Source organism: Phyllobates terribilis, unplaced genomic scaffold, assembly GCF_046119375.1.
Source record: "Phyllobates terribilis strain yellow unplaced genomic scaffold, ASM4611937v1 Scaffold_11__3_contigs__length_659146591, whole genome shotgun sequence".
Taxonomy (NCBI): domain Eukaryota; kingdom Metazoa; phylum Chordata; class Amphibia; order Anura; family Dendrobatidae; genus Phyllobates; species Phyllobates terribilis.
Window position 1 is genome coordinate 536,051,244 of NW_027362771.1, and position 17,055 is coordinate 536,068,298.

The 17,055-nt window shown below is 44.2% G+C and overlaps 1 protein-coding gene across 2 annotated transcripts in view; it reads right to left on the bottom strand.

Annotated features, from left to right (window-relative positions):
• The window catches only part of LOC141166801 (serine/threonine-protein kinase N1-like), a 121,555-nt gene that overhangs the window by 45,812 nt on the left and 58,688 nt on the right, over positions 1-17,055 (bottom strand). For both annotated transcript variants that reach the window (XM_073653844.1, XM_073653845.1), the window contains exons 5-13: positions 15,746-15,891; positions 13,204-13,408; positions 11,608-11,790; positions 10,304-10,413; positions 8,267-8,410; positions 5,046-5,121; positions 4,207-4,321; positions 4,017-4,071; positions 2,966-3,021 (exon numbers count right to left, since the gene is read on the bottom strand). In XM_073653844.1, the coding sequence (XP_073509945.1) occupies positions 2,966-3,021; positions 4,017-4,071; positions 4,207-4,321; positions 5,046-5,121; positions 8,267-8,410; positions 10,304-10,413; positions 11,608-11,790; positions 13,204-13,408; positions 15,746-15,891 (1,090 nt within the window). The remainder of the gene's footprint in view (positions 1-2,965; positions 3,022-4,016; positions 4,072-4,206; positions 4,322-5,045; positions 5,122-8,266; positions 8,411-10,303; positions 10,414-11,607; positions 11,791-13,203; positions 13,409-15,745; positions 15,892-17,055) is intronic.

A 17,055-nucleotide genomic window follows, 5' to 3' on the forward strand; every position in this document is an offset into this window, starting at 1 on the left:
CTGGATGCAGCCTTAGGTGTCCTGAGCAAGGCTGGATGCAGCCTTAGGTGTCCTGAGGAAGGCTGGATGCAGCCTTAGGTGTCCTGAGGAAGGCTGGATGCAGCCTTAGGTTTTCTGAGGAAGGCTGGATGCAGCCTTAGGTGTTCTGAGGAAGGCTGGATGCAGCCTTAGGTGTCCTGAGGAAGGCTGGATGCAGCCTTAGGTGTCATGAGGAAGGCTGGATGCAGCCTTAGGTGTCCTAAGGAAGGTTGGATGCAGCCTTAGGTGTCCTGAGGAAGGCTGTATGCAGCCTTAGGTGTCCTGAGGAAGGCTGGATGCAGCCTTAGGTGTCCTGAGGAAGACTGGATGAAGCCTTAGGTGTTCTGAGGAAGGCTGGATGTAGCCTTAGGTGTCCTGAGGAAGGTTGGATGCAGCCTTAGGTGTCCTGAGGAAGACTGAATGAAGCCTTAGGTGTCCTGAGGAAGGCTGGATGCAGCCTTAGGTGTTCTGAGGAAGGCTGGATGCAGCCTTAGGTGTCCTAAGGAAGGCTGGATGCAGCCTTAGGTGTCCTGAGGAAGACTGGATGAAGCCTTAGGTGTTCTGAGGAAGGCTGGATGCAGCCTTAGGTGCCCTGAGGAAGGCTGGATGCAGCCTTAGATGTCCCGAGGAAGGCTGGATCCAGCCTTAGGTGTCCTGAGGAAGGCTGGATCCAGTCTTAGGTGTCCTGAGGAAGGCTGGATGCAGCCTTAGGTGTCCTGAGCAAGGCTGGATGCAGCCTTAGGTGTCCTGAGGAAGGCTGGATGCAGCCTTAGGTGTCCTGAGGAAGGCTGGATGCAGCCTTAGGTGTTCTGAGGAAGGCTGGATGCAGCCTTAGGTGTTCTGAGGAAGGCTGGATGCAGCCTTAGGTGTCCTGAGGAAGGCTGGATGCAGCCTTAGGTGTCATGAGGAAGGCTGGATGCAGCCTTAGGTGTCCTAAGGAAGGTTGGATGCAGCCTTAGGTGTCCTGAGGAAGGCTGTATGCAGCCTTAGGTGTCCTGAGGAAGGCTGGATGCAGCCTTAGGTGTCCTGAGGAAGACTGGATGAAGCCATAGGTGTTCTGAGGAAGGCTGGATGCAGCTTTAGGTGTTCTGAGGAAGGCTGGGTGCAGCCTTAGGTGTCCTGAGGAAGGCTGGATGCAGCCTTAGGTGTTCTGAGGAAGGCTGGATGCAGCCTTAGGTGTTCTGAGGAAGGCTGGATGCAGCCATAGGTGTCCTGAGGAAGGTTGGATGCAGCCTTAGGTGTCCTGAGGAAGGCTGTATGCAGCCTTAGGTGTCCTGAGGAAGGCTGGATGCAGCCTTAGGTGTCCTGAGGAAGACTGGATGAAGCCTTAAGTGTTCTGAGGAAGGCTGGATGCAGCCTTAGGTGTCCTAAGGAAGGCTGGATGCAGCCTTAGGTGTCCTGAGGAAGGCTGGATGCAGCCTTAGGTGTCCTGAGGAAGACTGGATGAAGCCTTAGGTGTTCTGAGGAAGGCTGGATGCAGCCTTAGGTGTCCTGAGGAAGGCTGGATGCAGCCTTAGGTGTTCTGAGGAAGGCTGTATGCAGCCTTAGGTGTCCTAAGGAAGGCTGGATGCAGCCTTAGGTGTCCTGAGGAAGACTGGATGAAGCCTTAGGTGTTCTGAGGAAGGTTGGATGCAGCCTTAGGTGTTCTGAGGAAGGCTGGATGCAGCCTTAGGTGTTCTGAGGAAGGCTGGATGCAGCCTTAGGTGTCCTGAGGAAGGCTGGATGCAGCCTTAGGTGTTCTGAGGAAGGCTGGATGCAGCCTTAGGTGTTCTGAGGAAGGCTGGATACAGCCTTAGGTGTTCTGAGGAAGGCTGGATGCAGCCTTAGGTGTTCTGAGGAAGGCTGGATGCAGCATTAGGTGTCCTGAGGAAGGCTGGATGCAGCCTTAGGTTTTCTGAGGAAGGTTGGATGCAGCCTTAGGTGTTCTGATGAAGGCTGGATGCAGCCTTAGGTATCCTGAGGAAGGCTGGATGAAGCCTCAGGTGTCCTGAGGAAGGCTGGATGCAGCTGAAACGCATAGTGTCTTTTAAATAAAGGTTTATATATTTTTATATGGCTTATATTTTATCCTGAGGACACCCATCATCTGTTTTTTTCACTTTATCAAGCTCTGCCGGAACTCCCTATAGAGGAAAATCCCATAATATACCAGGTCGGCTGCACCCACTGGAATCTATTATAGTGCAAATAACTTTGCCAGGTGAGAACATTTCTTTAGTTGGTTTTATATTGTTAACCTCAGAAAGCACTCTTTTCCATCCTTCTTTCCACTAAGGAAATTCCATATATTGCTATGCTATTAATTGCTTGTTCAGTGTCTGCACAGAGCTTATTCAGATTTGCGTTCTGACAAGTGTCAACTTTACACTACTCGCTATATAGTAGTCTGTCCAAGTGCATTATAGCTGCATATACTGTACAATCTATGGATACCACTGACATGACAAAAATATCTTTACATATGTTTATAACAACTTTAGATAATAAAATAGTATTAAATTCAATCCTTCATTCATTTTCAGATGCCCTCTGATAAGCAGTTTGCAGATTAATCGAAGTTTCAGATTTTTCTGTTGTGAGAGTGTCTCTTTCAGTAATATAGGCCGGATGTGAGGTGTGTGGTCCAGTGTGCTACTGTTTTCCCTTCTCATATCTCAGCACAGCTTCTATCCTGCCCTTATTTTCTCCTTATCTACATCCAGTTCCTCTGCACTCCCTGAGACCGTACGTTCTTTCTCCCTCCCTCTGTGTCATGGAGATCTGTATACAACTCCTTCCCTGCTGCTATCTCTAACACTGAAAGAAAGGAGAGAAGAGCAGGGTCCGGAGTTCTGACAATCTTATTTTTGCAGCAAATAGTAGTAAATGTTTAATGAAGACTCTCTAGAAAATTGCTCATCTTTAGGGCTTATAATAACGTGCATAGATGATGACTGTGTGTACTGACCGTCTCTGGCTCTCCCGCCTTGTCGCTGGGCTCTTTAGTACAACTGGGGCTTCCACCTGTGAAGAAAACACTATAAATATATGCCAGCTCACGTGGTGTAATTTATAAAAGGTTATGCAAATTAGCTCTCATCCAGAAAGTAGATACCGTTCCTTTAGTGCAACCCTATAGGCAAACTGTACAGGTAAAAGAGGAAAAAGACAACCCAAAAAAACAAGTTCGGGGAGGCAATCACAAAAAATTATAACAGTATGGGTATATGCAGAAATTGAGTATTTGCATCAATTTTTTTTTTTGCCAGGAAAATTGCTGCGTAAAAAAAAAAAAGCTCATCACTCACTCGTTTTGGATGCGTTTTTGATACGTTTTTACATTCGTTTTTTCCCCATTCATTTGAATTGGTGAAAATGCTGCAAAAAATCTGAAAGAATTGACGCGCCGCAGATTTGAAAAGAAACAAAAAACGCTTTGATGGTTCAATTCTGCAAGGAAAAAAATAAGCAGCGTATGCGCGAGATTCTCCGAAATCTCGTTCACTTTCCTGGTACCGTAAAACGCAGTGTGTGAACAAGTCCTATACATCGCGTCAGATTTATTGATGAAATTTCACCACCTCTCCTGTTCCTTTGAATGGACGTGCTTTTCTCCAAAACAATCTCTAAAATTTTAACTGTTATTTAAATGTATGTTTTATCGCAGAATATCATTACATGAAGCTACAACCACTACGGCGCCGCCTGGTGGTAACTGGATATATTGCTGTTTTATCTAAGAAACATAAAACCAGCCCCTGTATCCTGAGACATACACGTCACTTATCGTTATGATCCAATGATGACTCAATTTTTGTAAAAAATCAGGTTGGCAATAAATGCGGCTCCTGAGCGGCTACATACGATACTACTCTTCCCAGTATGCTGTGACAGGCATCCTAGGGGTGATAGTTATGTAACAGGTTACTATAGAATATTTGTGTTAAATGATTTTTAATTTTGCTCTTTTAAAAGATGTGAATGGTAGTGATCACCTGGATAAATGTGACATTTCTCACCTCGTCCTTTGTTTCCTGCCCCGGTCGCAGGGTTAGAGAATCCAGATTTAGCTCTCTATTAATAAAAAGTCACAATAAATAAGACCAGTGATGTACATATAAAAAAGGTAGGAGAAATGGGATGGGGCAAACAATGGTCATTGCCGCTTCACATAAAGTGACAAAATGATTGAGAAGTAAAATGACTCACTCTCCGTGCTCCGCAGGACTGTACCCTCCAGTACTGGCAGGGATCGCCCTTCGCAGGAGACGGAGCCAGGTGGAAGGATCGATGTTCATCTGTCTAGCGCGAAGAAAGGCCTTTCCTGTGTAAGACAATTCAAACAATATATGATTTATTTTAAGAATTAGATATACCTTCTACCTAGAATGGCAGTCAGGGAGAGTAAAGGTAAATGAAGAGAAATCCAGACTGTAGAGGCAGCATAAGAGAAGTCCGATAGCTGTAGATATGAAATTAAGAGAGGAGAACATTAGAGGGTCAGCACAGGACCACGGAGGTTACGTAAAGGGAATCTCTCACCACCTAATCTGAGAGCAACATAATGTAGGGACAGAGACTCTGCTTTCAGATATATGTCACTTACTTGGCTGCTTTCTGTAGTAATTTGATTAAATCAGTTTTATCAGCAGCAGATTATCACTAGAGGACAAGTGACCTTATTGTCATGTAGTCCTCCATATCCATGAGGTCTGTATAACCCAGTCCCCCACCACTGATTGGATGGTTTCTGGCTATGCACAGTGTACACAGAAAGCTGCCAATCAGAGGTATACACAGCTCAGCATTCAGAGAGCTGCTAGATCTGCAGCAGAGAAAATTGTGATATTATCAAACTGACAGCGAGCAGCTCAGTAAGTGATACATCCCCAGAATCAGGGTCTCTGCCCCTATATCATGCTGCTGTCAGATAGGGTAGCAAAAACCTGGTGACAGATTCCCTTTAAGGAAGTATGAAGATGTAAATTGTAATAATTGTAGAAGCTGAAAGTATTGTTATTTGAGATAGAGACTACATTTACTAAAACCTTGTTCTTTGGAGAAAATCTTCTTCTGTCGACGTAGTTTGGAGAACCTTTCAATCACAGGATTATAAAATGTCACCTGAAATACAGCACATATATATTTCTGTATAGATCATGTCCATATGGAGACATCATCAATCTCTATTTTAAAGGGGGCTGCGTGCTGTCATGTAGCCCCTTTCCATGTATATTGGGTTAAGCTAGTATAATGGAAAGCTGAGGATTTCTAGAGTACAAAGGAGAGGTGTAGATGCTTCAGATGGAGGGCCTGTTGGAGTATAAAGCAGCTGCAGGCTTATGCTGGGTGACGGTGTAGACCAAATAGCAGTGATGGTATCTAAACTGTTAGCTTATGTTAATACTGTACTGTGTGACTTCTCTGACTTTTTTCCATACGTTCTTTCCTGATGCCCTTCATGATGTGACATTACAGATAACAGCTACTGTGTGACCCAAGGCAAAGAGTTTATTCTCCCATAATGTGAGAGACTTAGGATAAAAGCCAAATCAGAATCTCAATTTGTAGACATGATCTTTCGTGGTGTTACCCCTCATCAGTACAAAGTATAAGATTTGATTTGACTGGGTGATTTTATCCTAAGTCATATTTTAAGGTTCATTTAAGGGGTCTATAATGACTATTGCTACTTCCAATAGGCTGCACTTCAAGTCCTCTTCCTCTCTGAAGAGATAATTTGCATATTTAATTTCCCAGAGGAGCATGCAAGGCGTTTAAGTCTCCTCATACTGGCGTGCCAGACCTGGCATGTCACTCTACACAAGGAGAAACCTTACCCCTTAGATCTCAGTCTTAGCCTCTCACCTAGCCATATCAGATCTCATACTTTGCACTGATGAGGGGCAGTACCCCGAAACACCGTGTCTACAACTTGAGATTCTGATTTGGCTTTTATCCTAAGTAATATTTCAAGGCTCGCTTAAAGGGTCGATAATGACTTGTAGGATTGCTCCTTCTAATAGGTGGCACTAAAGTTCAAGCCCTCTTCCTCTCTGAAAAGACAATTTGCATATTACATTTCCCGGAGGAGCATGTGTGGGGCCCCTGCGGGTTCAGTCGCCACAGAGGTACTGCATCTCACCCAGAGGTGTGGTGTCCCACTCTCAGGTAAGGAAGGAGTACTGCCCAGGACCCACCCACCTGCATCCAACACTACACCATTCCAGACCATCAGGAGGGATAAGATGCACTGGCTTAATGCTGAAACCTGTCCCTGGTTGGAAGTGGGAGGAACAGAGTGAGGGAGGAACGATGCAGTGGGTGTGGGTGGAGGAAGTAGGAGCACCTTCAGTAGGAGTATAAGAAGGGAACCATCTTGAGGGAGACAGTTGAGTCTGAGGAGAGAGTTCAGAGGAGAGAGAGCTGGGAGCAGGAGCTCAGAAGGAGCTCGGCTGAGGAGGAGAGGAGGAAGGAGCAGGGCCCAGATTGAGAGGCCCAGGAGGACAGACTGAGAGAGGACGGGAGCAGAGGGAAGGCTCCAGAGAGACAGAGGGGATCCCAGGGGCACGGGAAGTGCAGGAAGCCACCCGTGCGCCTGAATCTACACGGACGTGGAGGGATCAGACCGCAGAGGGGCCCGGCCCCTAACTAGTGGAGAACAACAAGGCTCAGATAGAAAACCGGAGGCTACTATACTTTCAGGGTGCAGCTGCCCACTACCACAATTATATCGCCGAAAAGGTGGCCGCATAGGATTCAGGGGACTGCACGTTGCCCGACATGACCCGAGGCTACCGGCTTGGGACACTGGTTGCGAGGCGCAGGGCAGGAGGGTGAGAGTCAGCGCAGGAAGACAACCGAGGAAGGCACATAGAACGGGGTCCTGTTTAAGTGCTCCTGAAATACCTGAGGGATTGCTGAACCCCTTCCTTGGTGAAAACAGGACGGCGTGGGAGGTTACACACTGGCGCTGGTAACCTGGAGTAAACCTTGAAGACTTCAGCCCACTGTGTCCTTGAATCATTGCTGCGCCATCACCAGCCCTGCACTACACAGCACCAGCAACATCTACCTCATAACATCACTATTTCCTGCCCTGGAGCTAAGCTCTGCCTGTGGAGAGCTGAACCAACTCTGCTGCATCATCATCAGCTCCAGAGGATCTGCACTGCAGGGACGGCCCCATATAGCCGCATACCACAGGTGGCGTCACTAACATTAACTCTAAAAACTTTATTCCCCTTTTCTTAATTCCCCCTTTAATTAACCACCCTGGGTCACGGACCGGGTCACCGCCACCGTGACATCCCCAGCACCGACCGGCCCGGCTACCGAGTACCCCACTGCCCAGCGGGCGCGTCATACATGCAAGGCATTTAAGTCTCCTCAAACTGGCGTGTCAGGCCTGGCATGTCACTCTTCACAAGGAAAAATCTTACCCCTTAGATAAAACCCTCAGTCAAATCCCAAAACCCAATAACACAGACCACAGCCTATCTAAATCTAGACATTCGGAAAATTTGCTGCCCCACTCGTCCCTGACACCAATACGCTGGCCTGGGTCTTGGGCTCGGCTCTTTTAAGCAAAGCTTAAGAGGATGCAACCCCAGAGTGAAAAGGGTGAGTAAATGAAGGATTTACTAAGGTAACTAGAGCTGGGTAGTTTCACCTAAGGGGAATTAAGAGCCCCAATTGCTAACTTCACTGACAGATGAGGCACAAGGTGGGTCTGTGACTGCCGTGACCCCTATAGCTACGCAACTGCTTAGCACCATCAACCTTAGTCATGGGTGGTCACATAGTCCAGAGCTGCATTCATAATTATGCTGATCAGTAAATGCAGTCAGCAAGCATGTCTTCAGTAGAGATGAGCGAACCCAAACTTAAACGTTCGGGGTTCGTACCGGACAGTTAGGGTCCAGTGCTAAATGCCGAACATGGACTTCTCCCGGAAGTCCATTGCAATGTTCGGAGTTCCGGGGAAAATCCTGGAGGAGAGAGAGAATTTTCTAGCTCAATGGTTCGGGTCCCCATTGTTTTCAATGGGGTTCGGGTTCTGGTTCAAGTTCAGGAATCAGATCCTAAACTTCCACGGGTCCGCTAATCCTTAGTGTTCAGATATGTACCGAACAGCTTACATGAGCTCATGTAGCATAGTAGGACAATTTGTTTCAGATTTGGATGTAAGGACCACACTTTCCAGATATAATCTTTGAGCCGACACTGAGTCGGGAACAGTCAGGATCAGTATATACTTGTAGGTTACCTCACATAGGAGGGTTCCTTGGGGTTCCAGCTCCAGATACGTTTCTTTCCTTTGGTCGTCCAGAAATTCTTCTAGTTTCACATATTTGATGGCACAAAGTGAACGGAAATCTCTACGGTACACAGAGACCTGCAGCTCTCGGGACTGTGAACACAAAGAGGATATATATATATACACATGCGATAATCAGTACAGTACTGTGTACACTGTTAGTTAAGGTTCACTGTTGGACCCCTGATACTGGGGTCTTCAGACCAGGTGATATCTGTGGATTTAGAAGTTTTGGTGAGACCATACTCTGACATTACTGGTTGACCATACAGTGTCCTTACAGTCTCTCCTCGTTGCCCCACACTATGTATGAGGGTGGGGTGTACATAAAGACGAGTAGGATCCATAAAATAAAACGTACTACCCTCTGGCTCATGTCATCAACTTATCCCTTTAAAATCCTGTATCGGCCACTGCATAGTGTTTTTATGGCGGTCCCTAAGGGGACTGTCTTTAGAGCAAGATCACAACCTTGTGCATTAGGCATTGATCAGAGACCACTAAAGTTGGTCTTCGATTGCTTAACACTTCAGATGCCCTTTTACTCTTTTCTCCCTTCAAAAGAAGATAACAAACCTGAGTTGCCAGTGAATCCTTCCGAGAGCTCGTCTAATGGCTCATCTGTAACCCTTATTTCTCTTCTCCAGGACCATCTTCTAAGCTGATTTAGGACCAGTTGTAAGTTGAACTTTGATTTAATCAGAAATCAGCTCAGATGATGGGTCAAAATAAGAGAGTTCTTGTTAAAAGTGCTCACTGATGGATTTACTGTGAACTCATTCTGCAGCCTGACATGTACTGTGATACATAGAGGCTGCAGAATCCAAATGTACTGTGATGCAAAGAGGCTGTAGAAGACAAATGCACTGTGATACAAAGAGGCTGTAGAAGATAAATGTACTGTGATATATACAGGCTGTAGGAGCCAAATATACTGTGATACATACTGTAGAAGCTATAGAAGACAAATGTACTGTTATACGTACAGACTGTAGAAGCCAAATGCACTGTGATACATAGAGGCTGTAGAAGTCAAATGTACTGCAATACTTAGAGGCTGTAGAAGTCAAATGTACTATGATGCGTAGAGGCTGTAGAAGCCAAATGTACTGTGATACTTAGAGGCTGTAGAAGCCAAATGTACTGTGATGAATAAAGGCTGTAGAAGCCAAATGCACTGTGATACATAGAGGCTGTAGAAGCCAAATGTACTGTGATACTTAGAGGCTGTAGAAGACAAATGTACCATGATGCATAGAGGCTGTAGAAGCCAAATGTACTGTTATACAAAGAGGCTGTAGAAGCCAAATGTACTGTGCTGCATAGAGGCTGTAGAAGCCAAATGTACCATGCTGCATAGAGGCTGTAGAAGCCAAATGTACAGTGATGCATAGAGGCTGTAGAAGCCAAATGAACTGTGATACATATAGGCTGTAGAAGCCAAATGCACTGTGATGCATAGGGCTGTAGAAGCTAAATGTACTGTGATATTTAGAGGCTGTAGAAGTTAAATTATACACATTTTTTAATGAAACCTTATTGCTAAAATGTTTTTTTTTTTAACCAAAAATGCATGCCTATAACTAAAAAAATGTCCTCAGTGGTTTTTATACCCATTAAGGTCCATAAGAAGTAGGATAAAAGGAGATAAAGGCCAGAAGGTGTGTGTCCTTGTTTACACCATCTTGCCCATTCTGTGTGGAAGGTAAATGGTGTGACCTTCTTGTCACAAATGGGGAAGAGATGTAAAGCTTACCTGTTTTAAGCCCCTTCACCACACACTATATAGCAGCCACAATGTCTACATCTATGATACAAGCACTTTTGTTTTGGATTAAGAAGTATCTGACTGATCCAATGACTATAATACTTTGGATCCACATGTCTGTAAGGTCCCTACTTCCATAATATAATGGTGTAAGGTCCCTACTGCCATAATATAATGGTGTAAGGTCCCTACTGCCATAATATATTGGTTATGCTCACCCTCTCCAGTTGTAGCTTGAACACTTGATCCCACGTGTCTCGTCCTTCTGTCTTCCAAGAAGTCTGCCCGACCACCACATTATCCAGACGTAAGACAACGCTGATCTCATCTAAGGGGCACAATCAATGCAGGACAGTGTTAACAACTGTATAGAGGTATGCCGAATGGATACAATCTATAAATGCTGTATGCATCTGTGAATACTACAATGAAGAGAGCAAATAATAAAATAATACCCCCACCATAATATCTTCATCCCATATCAGGTGACCTTCAATACAGAACATGTCAGACATTTTTAGAGGAAACCTTTTAAATTGTCGAGTATCCTAAACAATGGCCAAAAGTAAGACTATATAGGTGTGAAGACCTAGACTAGCAGTATGGGGGGCTTCAGCTATTCCCGTAATCAAATGCTTATGACACTGACAATAGATAGAGCAGGGGACAATAATGTAAATCCAGTACATTCACAGTTATTTCTTCCCAGTTTTTGCTATGTTCTCTTTTTATACTCCCCATCCTTCCAAAAGTAACCACTTTTTTTCTATTCCGCCAACATAGCCATATGAAATTGTTTTTTTTTGCTGCACGAGTTGTAGTTTGCAATGAGCCCTTTCACTTTACCATATAATGTACTTAACATTGGGGAAACAATTTTTTATGTCAAATTAAATGGTTAAAAAATATCTCCCAGTTTCACAATTGTTGTTCGGGCTTAGTTTTTCACCGCACGGAAAATATTATTTTACATTTCGAAAAATTGGACTTGGATGCAGCGATACCAAATATTCTTCCTTTTTTAATTAATTAATTAATTTATTTATTTTCAGAATGAGATAGGGATGTGACTTTAACTTTTAGGGACTTTTTTTATATAAAAAAAAAACCTTTTGAACTATATTTACATATTTTTTTTATTAGTCCCCCTTGGGGACTTGAACCTGTAATTACTTAATCACTTGTACAATACACATTGATATTTCTGTATTGCAGTATATTGTAAAATTATCAATCTTGTATGAAGTCCTGCCACAGGTTGGCAGTGTCTTGTGGGAAGACCACCATGGCAGATACTGCGGACTTCAGTATGTACATCATGAGAACACCATTATTTCGATTGGGGGGCCATTGGGTGATAAAAGAGACCTATGAGTTTCCTCTAACCACTTGAACCCTTAAAGCACCCATTGAATGATAACTGTGTAATCTAAACAGGCTGCCGATCACACAGCGAACATGCAACACACTCACGTATACATATGTAAAATATGTAAAAATAATCAAAGTGCTTGATACTTACTGGAGAAATCCTCACTACGGCTCAGGCTGGTTGATCGTGAGTACATGCTCCGTGATGTTCTCGCTTTCAGTGTCCTACCTTCTAGGGGATTATTTCCAGGTAACCAGACAGGAGAACTTTTTGTACGTCCTGGGACTGTCTCTAAAAGGTCTGTGCACCCCAAGAGCCGGACCTGTAGTACCCCTGAGAAAAAATGTAAAGACATACATAGTGACATAGCCATTTTTTATTCTGTCACTTAGACTGAAGCATTGCATCAAATGTTCTTGTTTTTTGCTCATGTTGTAAATAATAGTTATTTTCCTGTTGGATAAAAGTAGAAAAACACGGCTGAAATCCGCATTCAACTGCTATCTGTGTACGATAGTAATACAGCATGACCAGTGTAATATCTCCCATAGTATAGATTACCTTTGACTTCTGGGAAACTGTGCAGTTCGCCTAAAATCTTTTAAATCTATATACAACCCCTTTAAACAGGACCTGTCATTTGCCATAAATATGTCATTTATTTTTGCAAACCTTTTTGTAAACCCTGTTGTTCTCCTTAATCTGTTGTTTTTCTTGTGTTCCTACGCCTCTCTGATCCTGAGATACAGTATAACCTCCTCTTCTCAGTACATAAATCAAAATTTTCTAGCTAAGTGGGCGTGGTCCTCAGATTATCTATGGGAGTCATCCTGACGCCCAGTTGGCAAACAAAACTAGATTTGCATATAGGGAAGAGGAGAGAAGGCCCTATCTCAGGAATGGAGAGGTGCAGGAACAAAAGAAAAACAATGCCGGATTCAGGAGAACAGCAGCATTTACACCAGGTAAAAAAATTACATATTTATAACAGGTCCCCTTTAATATTAGTCCCTCGATTTCTGGTTCTCTGAGTATACTACTGTCACAGGTGTGTCAGATGTAACAGACAGTCACTCTACATCTAGCTGCAGAAGGGCACTGCATTTGGCATTGCAGATGCCTTCTTAATCCTTCTGACTTTTGGACCCAGCGGCAACCTCCCTCCTGCTCTGATTGACACTCCCTGGTCAGGGTGTTTATAAGCTCTCAGTCTGCTTCAGGGAGACGCCGGTGATAGTCACATTTTCCCTTGTGAAGGCTTGGAGCTATAGCAGTCGGCTAGCTTCCTCTCTGGTGCCCTTGGAGGATGTTTGGTGTTATCTCTCTAGTGTCTGTTCAAGCAAAGTTTCCCCCTTTGTTTGTCTCCATTGTGGTCTTTAGATTATAGTGGGGACTGACCAGTGCTCACTCCCCCTCCCTATCAAAGGCCTAGCTCTAGGGATATACAGGGCTTAGGTTTCCTGCTCGGCGATTGGTGTGGAACCAATATAGGGAAGGTAGGGTAGGCAGGTTTCCTGCTCGGCGATTGGTGTGGAACCAATATAGGGACGGTAGGGTAGATCTGCTTAGGGGTCTCCACTCCCCCTTTCCCTAGTGTCTGGGCTTCCTTCCCCTCATCCCTTCGTGTTGCACTTAGTTTTTCCCACACTGTGCGTGACAACTACTCCACAACAAATCTCATATTTGGTTTATTGTAAAATATTCTTATGAAACCATCACTGTACAAATAGGAAGTCCTCCAGTTACCTGTGAGAGGTGCAGATTTAGAGAGGGTGCTGTATGGAGAGGCCGGTGATGGAGCACCCAGTCTTGTTGGAGAAACACACATGGCCATCTCTTCTCGCAGGAGACATCTCTTAGGGTGGTCATGAGGTAGGTCCTCAAGACACCTCTGTAGCGACTGTGTCAAGAGATCCAGTCTTTGCCGAGACTCCACAAGGCGAGCCTGCACCTAGTGACCAGAGAAGATATTAGTGTGGTTTAACCACAGTAAAGACATGGGTGAAATATGGCCCCATATCCAATCAGCAGGGTTGTATTCCCGGCCATTTGTTAGAATGTTGAGGCATCGGCACTAGAAAAGAAATGCGTGACTTTATAATGGGCAACATGATCGGCCCACCATAGTCAATGGTCAACCATGAAGATACTTAGAAAAAAAAAGGAAGAAGGCAGCTGAGAGTTACAGAAGTTAGACTATTGGTCTAGCACTCCTGGCATATCCTTATTGGTTGCCATTTCTCATTGAGTGTTGCATTTACAATTCTCTTGGTAGCTGAGCTTGCAACTCCCAGCAACCTTTACATGTTCAGTGTCTTCACAAAGCTTTTTTTGTTGTTTAGTAATTTTGGAGCTTTGCCCAAACACTGTACAATTATCTGATGTTAAAAAAAGCTAATTCTCCGGGAATGCATCGCATGACATTGTACAAGCTCAGCTAAGCTCCTAGGCACGTGTGTGTCTAAATACAATTGGTTCCAGTTGTAAGCAGAAGGATTGTGAGTGCAGCTCTGGATTATAAGGCCGGCTGTAACTCAGGATCAGTTCAGCGTAAGTAAAGCAATGATTTACAAAGTTACTTTACAATCTATTTAGCCCTAAATATAAGACCCTATATATCAAAAGGATCTTGAGTTATGCATGATGAAGTCGTATAAAAAGTGCATTCATATTCTCCTGGCTGCCTTGTAGAATAGCAGAGCTGTCCTGAAGCGCTTTGTTGAAGAGCTTGGTAGAAATATTGTTTTTCTACATCAGACTACACTACAGTGACGGGAGTACACATACACCCCATTGGTAAAGACCATACAAATTAGCAGTAAATAAAATGCCCCATGGTGGATATTAAAAAAAGAACAACAACAACAAAAAACGGCATACTAGGTGAGCAAAATAAAACCAAAAACGCAAACTTTGGACCTGGCGACCGGTCTTCTTTAAGTACTGTCAAGATTAAATTGACATTTTCCATAATTACAGCCTCATACAGGGTGATCCACTTGCTACTTTATCCGGAAAAATTGCTGTAACGTCTAAAAGACGGTCGACCGTACATACTTTGGTTCCTGAGAAATGAGAGGGCAATGAACCTCAGCGACAGCGATGAGAAGCATCCTCGCGCTGAGTGGTCCCTCTGACTTGTCGCCCAGCCGGTCGCCTCCACTATGAGATAGACGTGCTGCACGCCTTTCTGCGCGATGGTAGTTTATGTGTGGTGCTTGCAGCTCACTCCTGCCAAATTCCTTCTTCATTTCTTAAAAATGTATTGATACACTTTGGACGAGCTTGTTTTCAATGTGAAAACTTATTGGAAAACTGAGTCCTTAACGAAGTGCATTTCTAATGAAGTTTGGAGGTCGAAATCTGCTGTCCAAACTGTGAAATTCTGTCATAGGTGAATAAGCTGGAACAATCAGGAACATTACTGGATAGGCGTGATGGAGGATGTCTGGAAATATCTGGGGAAGCAATTCAAGATGTGAAACAGCAACTTCTGGCATCTCCACGTAAATCGTTGCACAGGCTTTCCCAGAAGACAGGCATGTCGTATTCTACATGTCAACGAGCGGCCAAGAAAGGTCGTGTTCACCCATACAGAGTCACCGCCAGATATTCTCCTTTGGGGCCATTTGAAGGGTCAGGTATACAGTAACAGGCCTCGAACATTATAGGCACTCCAGGAGAACATACAGCGAGAAATTCAGGCTATGACCCCAGACTTCCTATGGAATACATTCAACAATTTGGAAAGGCATGTGCAGGCGTGCTTGGATGCGAACGGTGGACATTTTCAACACCTGCTTTAAAACATCAGTTTCTCATGAAACAAGGTATGTACAGTCCAAACTTCAGTATGATAGATCGTCTCTTTTAGACGTTACAGCAATTTTTCCGAGTAAAGTAGCAAGTGAATTACCCTGTACAATATATATGGGGTCTGGGTTCTACTTCAAGGACTATGAATGATATCATCATAGGAATGAACTACGTGCCATATCTAAATATGACTTATGAGGTTGAGCTTACCCTTTTTCTCTCTTATGTGTGGTTTTTAGTCTGGCGATGTAATATTTTCTCAGCGACACTATATAGTAGCAGCAAAAGGCATGTACAACCGAAAATATATGGGAGGAGAGACCACATGAAAAGTAATTGCTCCAGTATGGCTCATTAAACTCAGGCCCACTGCAGTCGAGTTGGTGGTTCTGAACTTAATGGAAGCTACTTTTGTGGTCAACCATTTAATTGTTTGCAGGAACTATTTCAATAAAATGTCTTTTATTCATACCTCATTGACCGCACTCTTGTCCTGAGCCTTGACACCTCCCAGCATCCTCAGGGCATTCTCTGCTCCTTCCGACACGGCCCGCTCTATCCGATAGTGGTGTCTCAGCTCCTCGATTCGCATTTCAGTGTGTGATAATTCAGACGTGCCTAGGCAGAAGAGCATAATACAATTACAATAAAGGCTCCCGTACACTTTAGATTAAAGGGGTTGTACCAAGATGGAAAGTTATTCCCTATTCGTAGGGGGTCCAACTGATTGGATAGCCACCAAACCTGAGAATGGGTCTCTGAAGAGTTCTGTGAGAATAGAGCATACTGTAGGTCAGGCATGCATCCACCTCTGCTCTATTCAGTGTCTATGGGACTGCCGGGGATAGGTAAGTACATAGTGGTCCCATAGAGAATGAATAAAGTGTCCTGTTCTGTGATCGGTGGGCATCCCGGTGGTCGAACTCCAGTGATTGAAAAGTTATAACTTTTCAAGTTGGTGCAACCCCTTTACAGTTGGCCAATTCTGGTGATTTTGGTGTGACTAGTGAACCACCTATTGTGTATGGGAACCTTCCTACAGATTATGTAAGGGGAGAATAGGATCTGGCAATGTGAACTCAACTACTGATCCTATTATTTCCAAGGTAGATACAATGTCACCAGAGTATGCTGGCAGTGGCTTACTTCACTCTCCCCATAGAGATCACAAGAACGCTCTACTGAGCTAAGTGTTGTGTTCATGTGTATGGGACAGCCATGAGAGATAGCTATCGGCCGAGCGCTTATTCATCTGACAGCCATCTCAGGTTTATGGAGGCTTTTAGGAAGGGGGTGTCTCGAGGCCAAAACTGTAAGAAAATCCCAATATAATCACAGACTGTAGGCAAATATGGCATCAAAAGGCATCGAGCTGATGGTCTCCGTCTTGCTTTGTTTAACAGAAATTAAGCAGAAACCATCCATTCCTGTTAGTTCAAGATGTTTCAATACGACGTATAATTATGTATAGGTTGTCTAATCAAACATTCTCCTTTAGGCCTTGTGGTCCTTGATAACGACATACTGAAATAGCCACATTATTCTAGTATGTCATGTTCTTTTGATAACTGATTCAGGTCAATATGGTGGGATATTCCATGCTTGGGATATATCTGGAGACGGATATACCACATGTGATGTGGAACTTGTGCAGATGCACAGGAGCCCAGTAGATATGGTGACCCCTGCCCCCTTTATAGCAGTTTCCAGTTAATTACTAGGTTGCACATATGTAATGCAGGTGCCGGAATGCAACGCACAGAGACACAAGGCAAGGGCAGT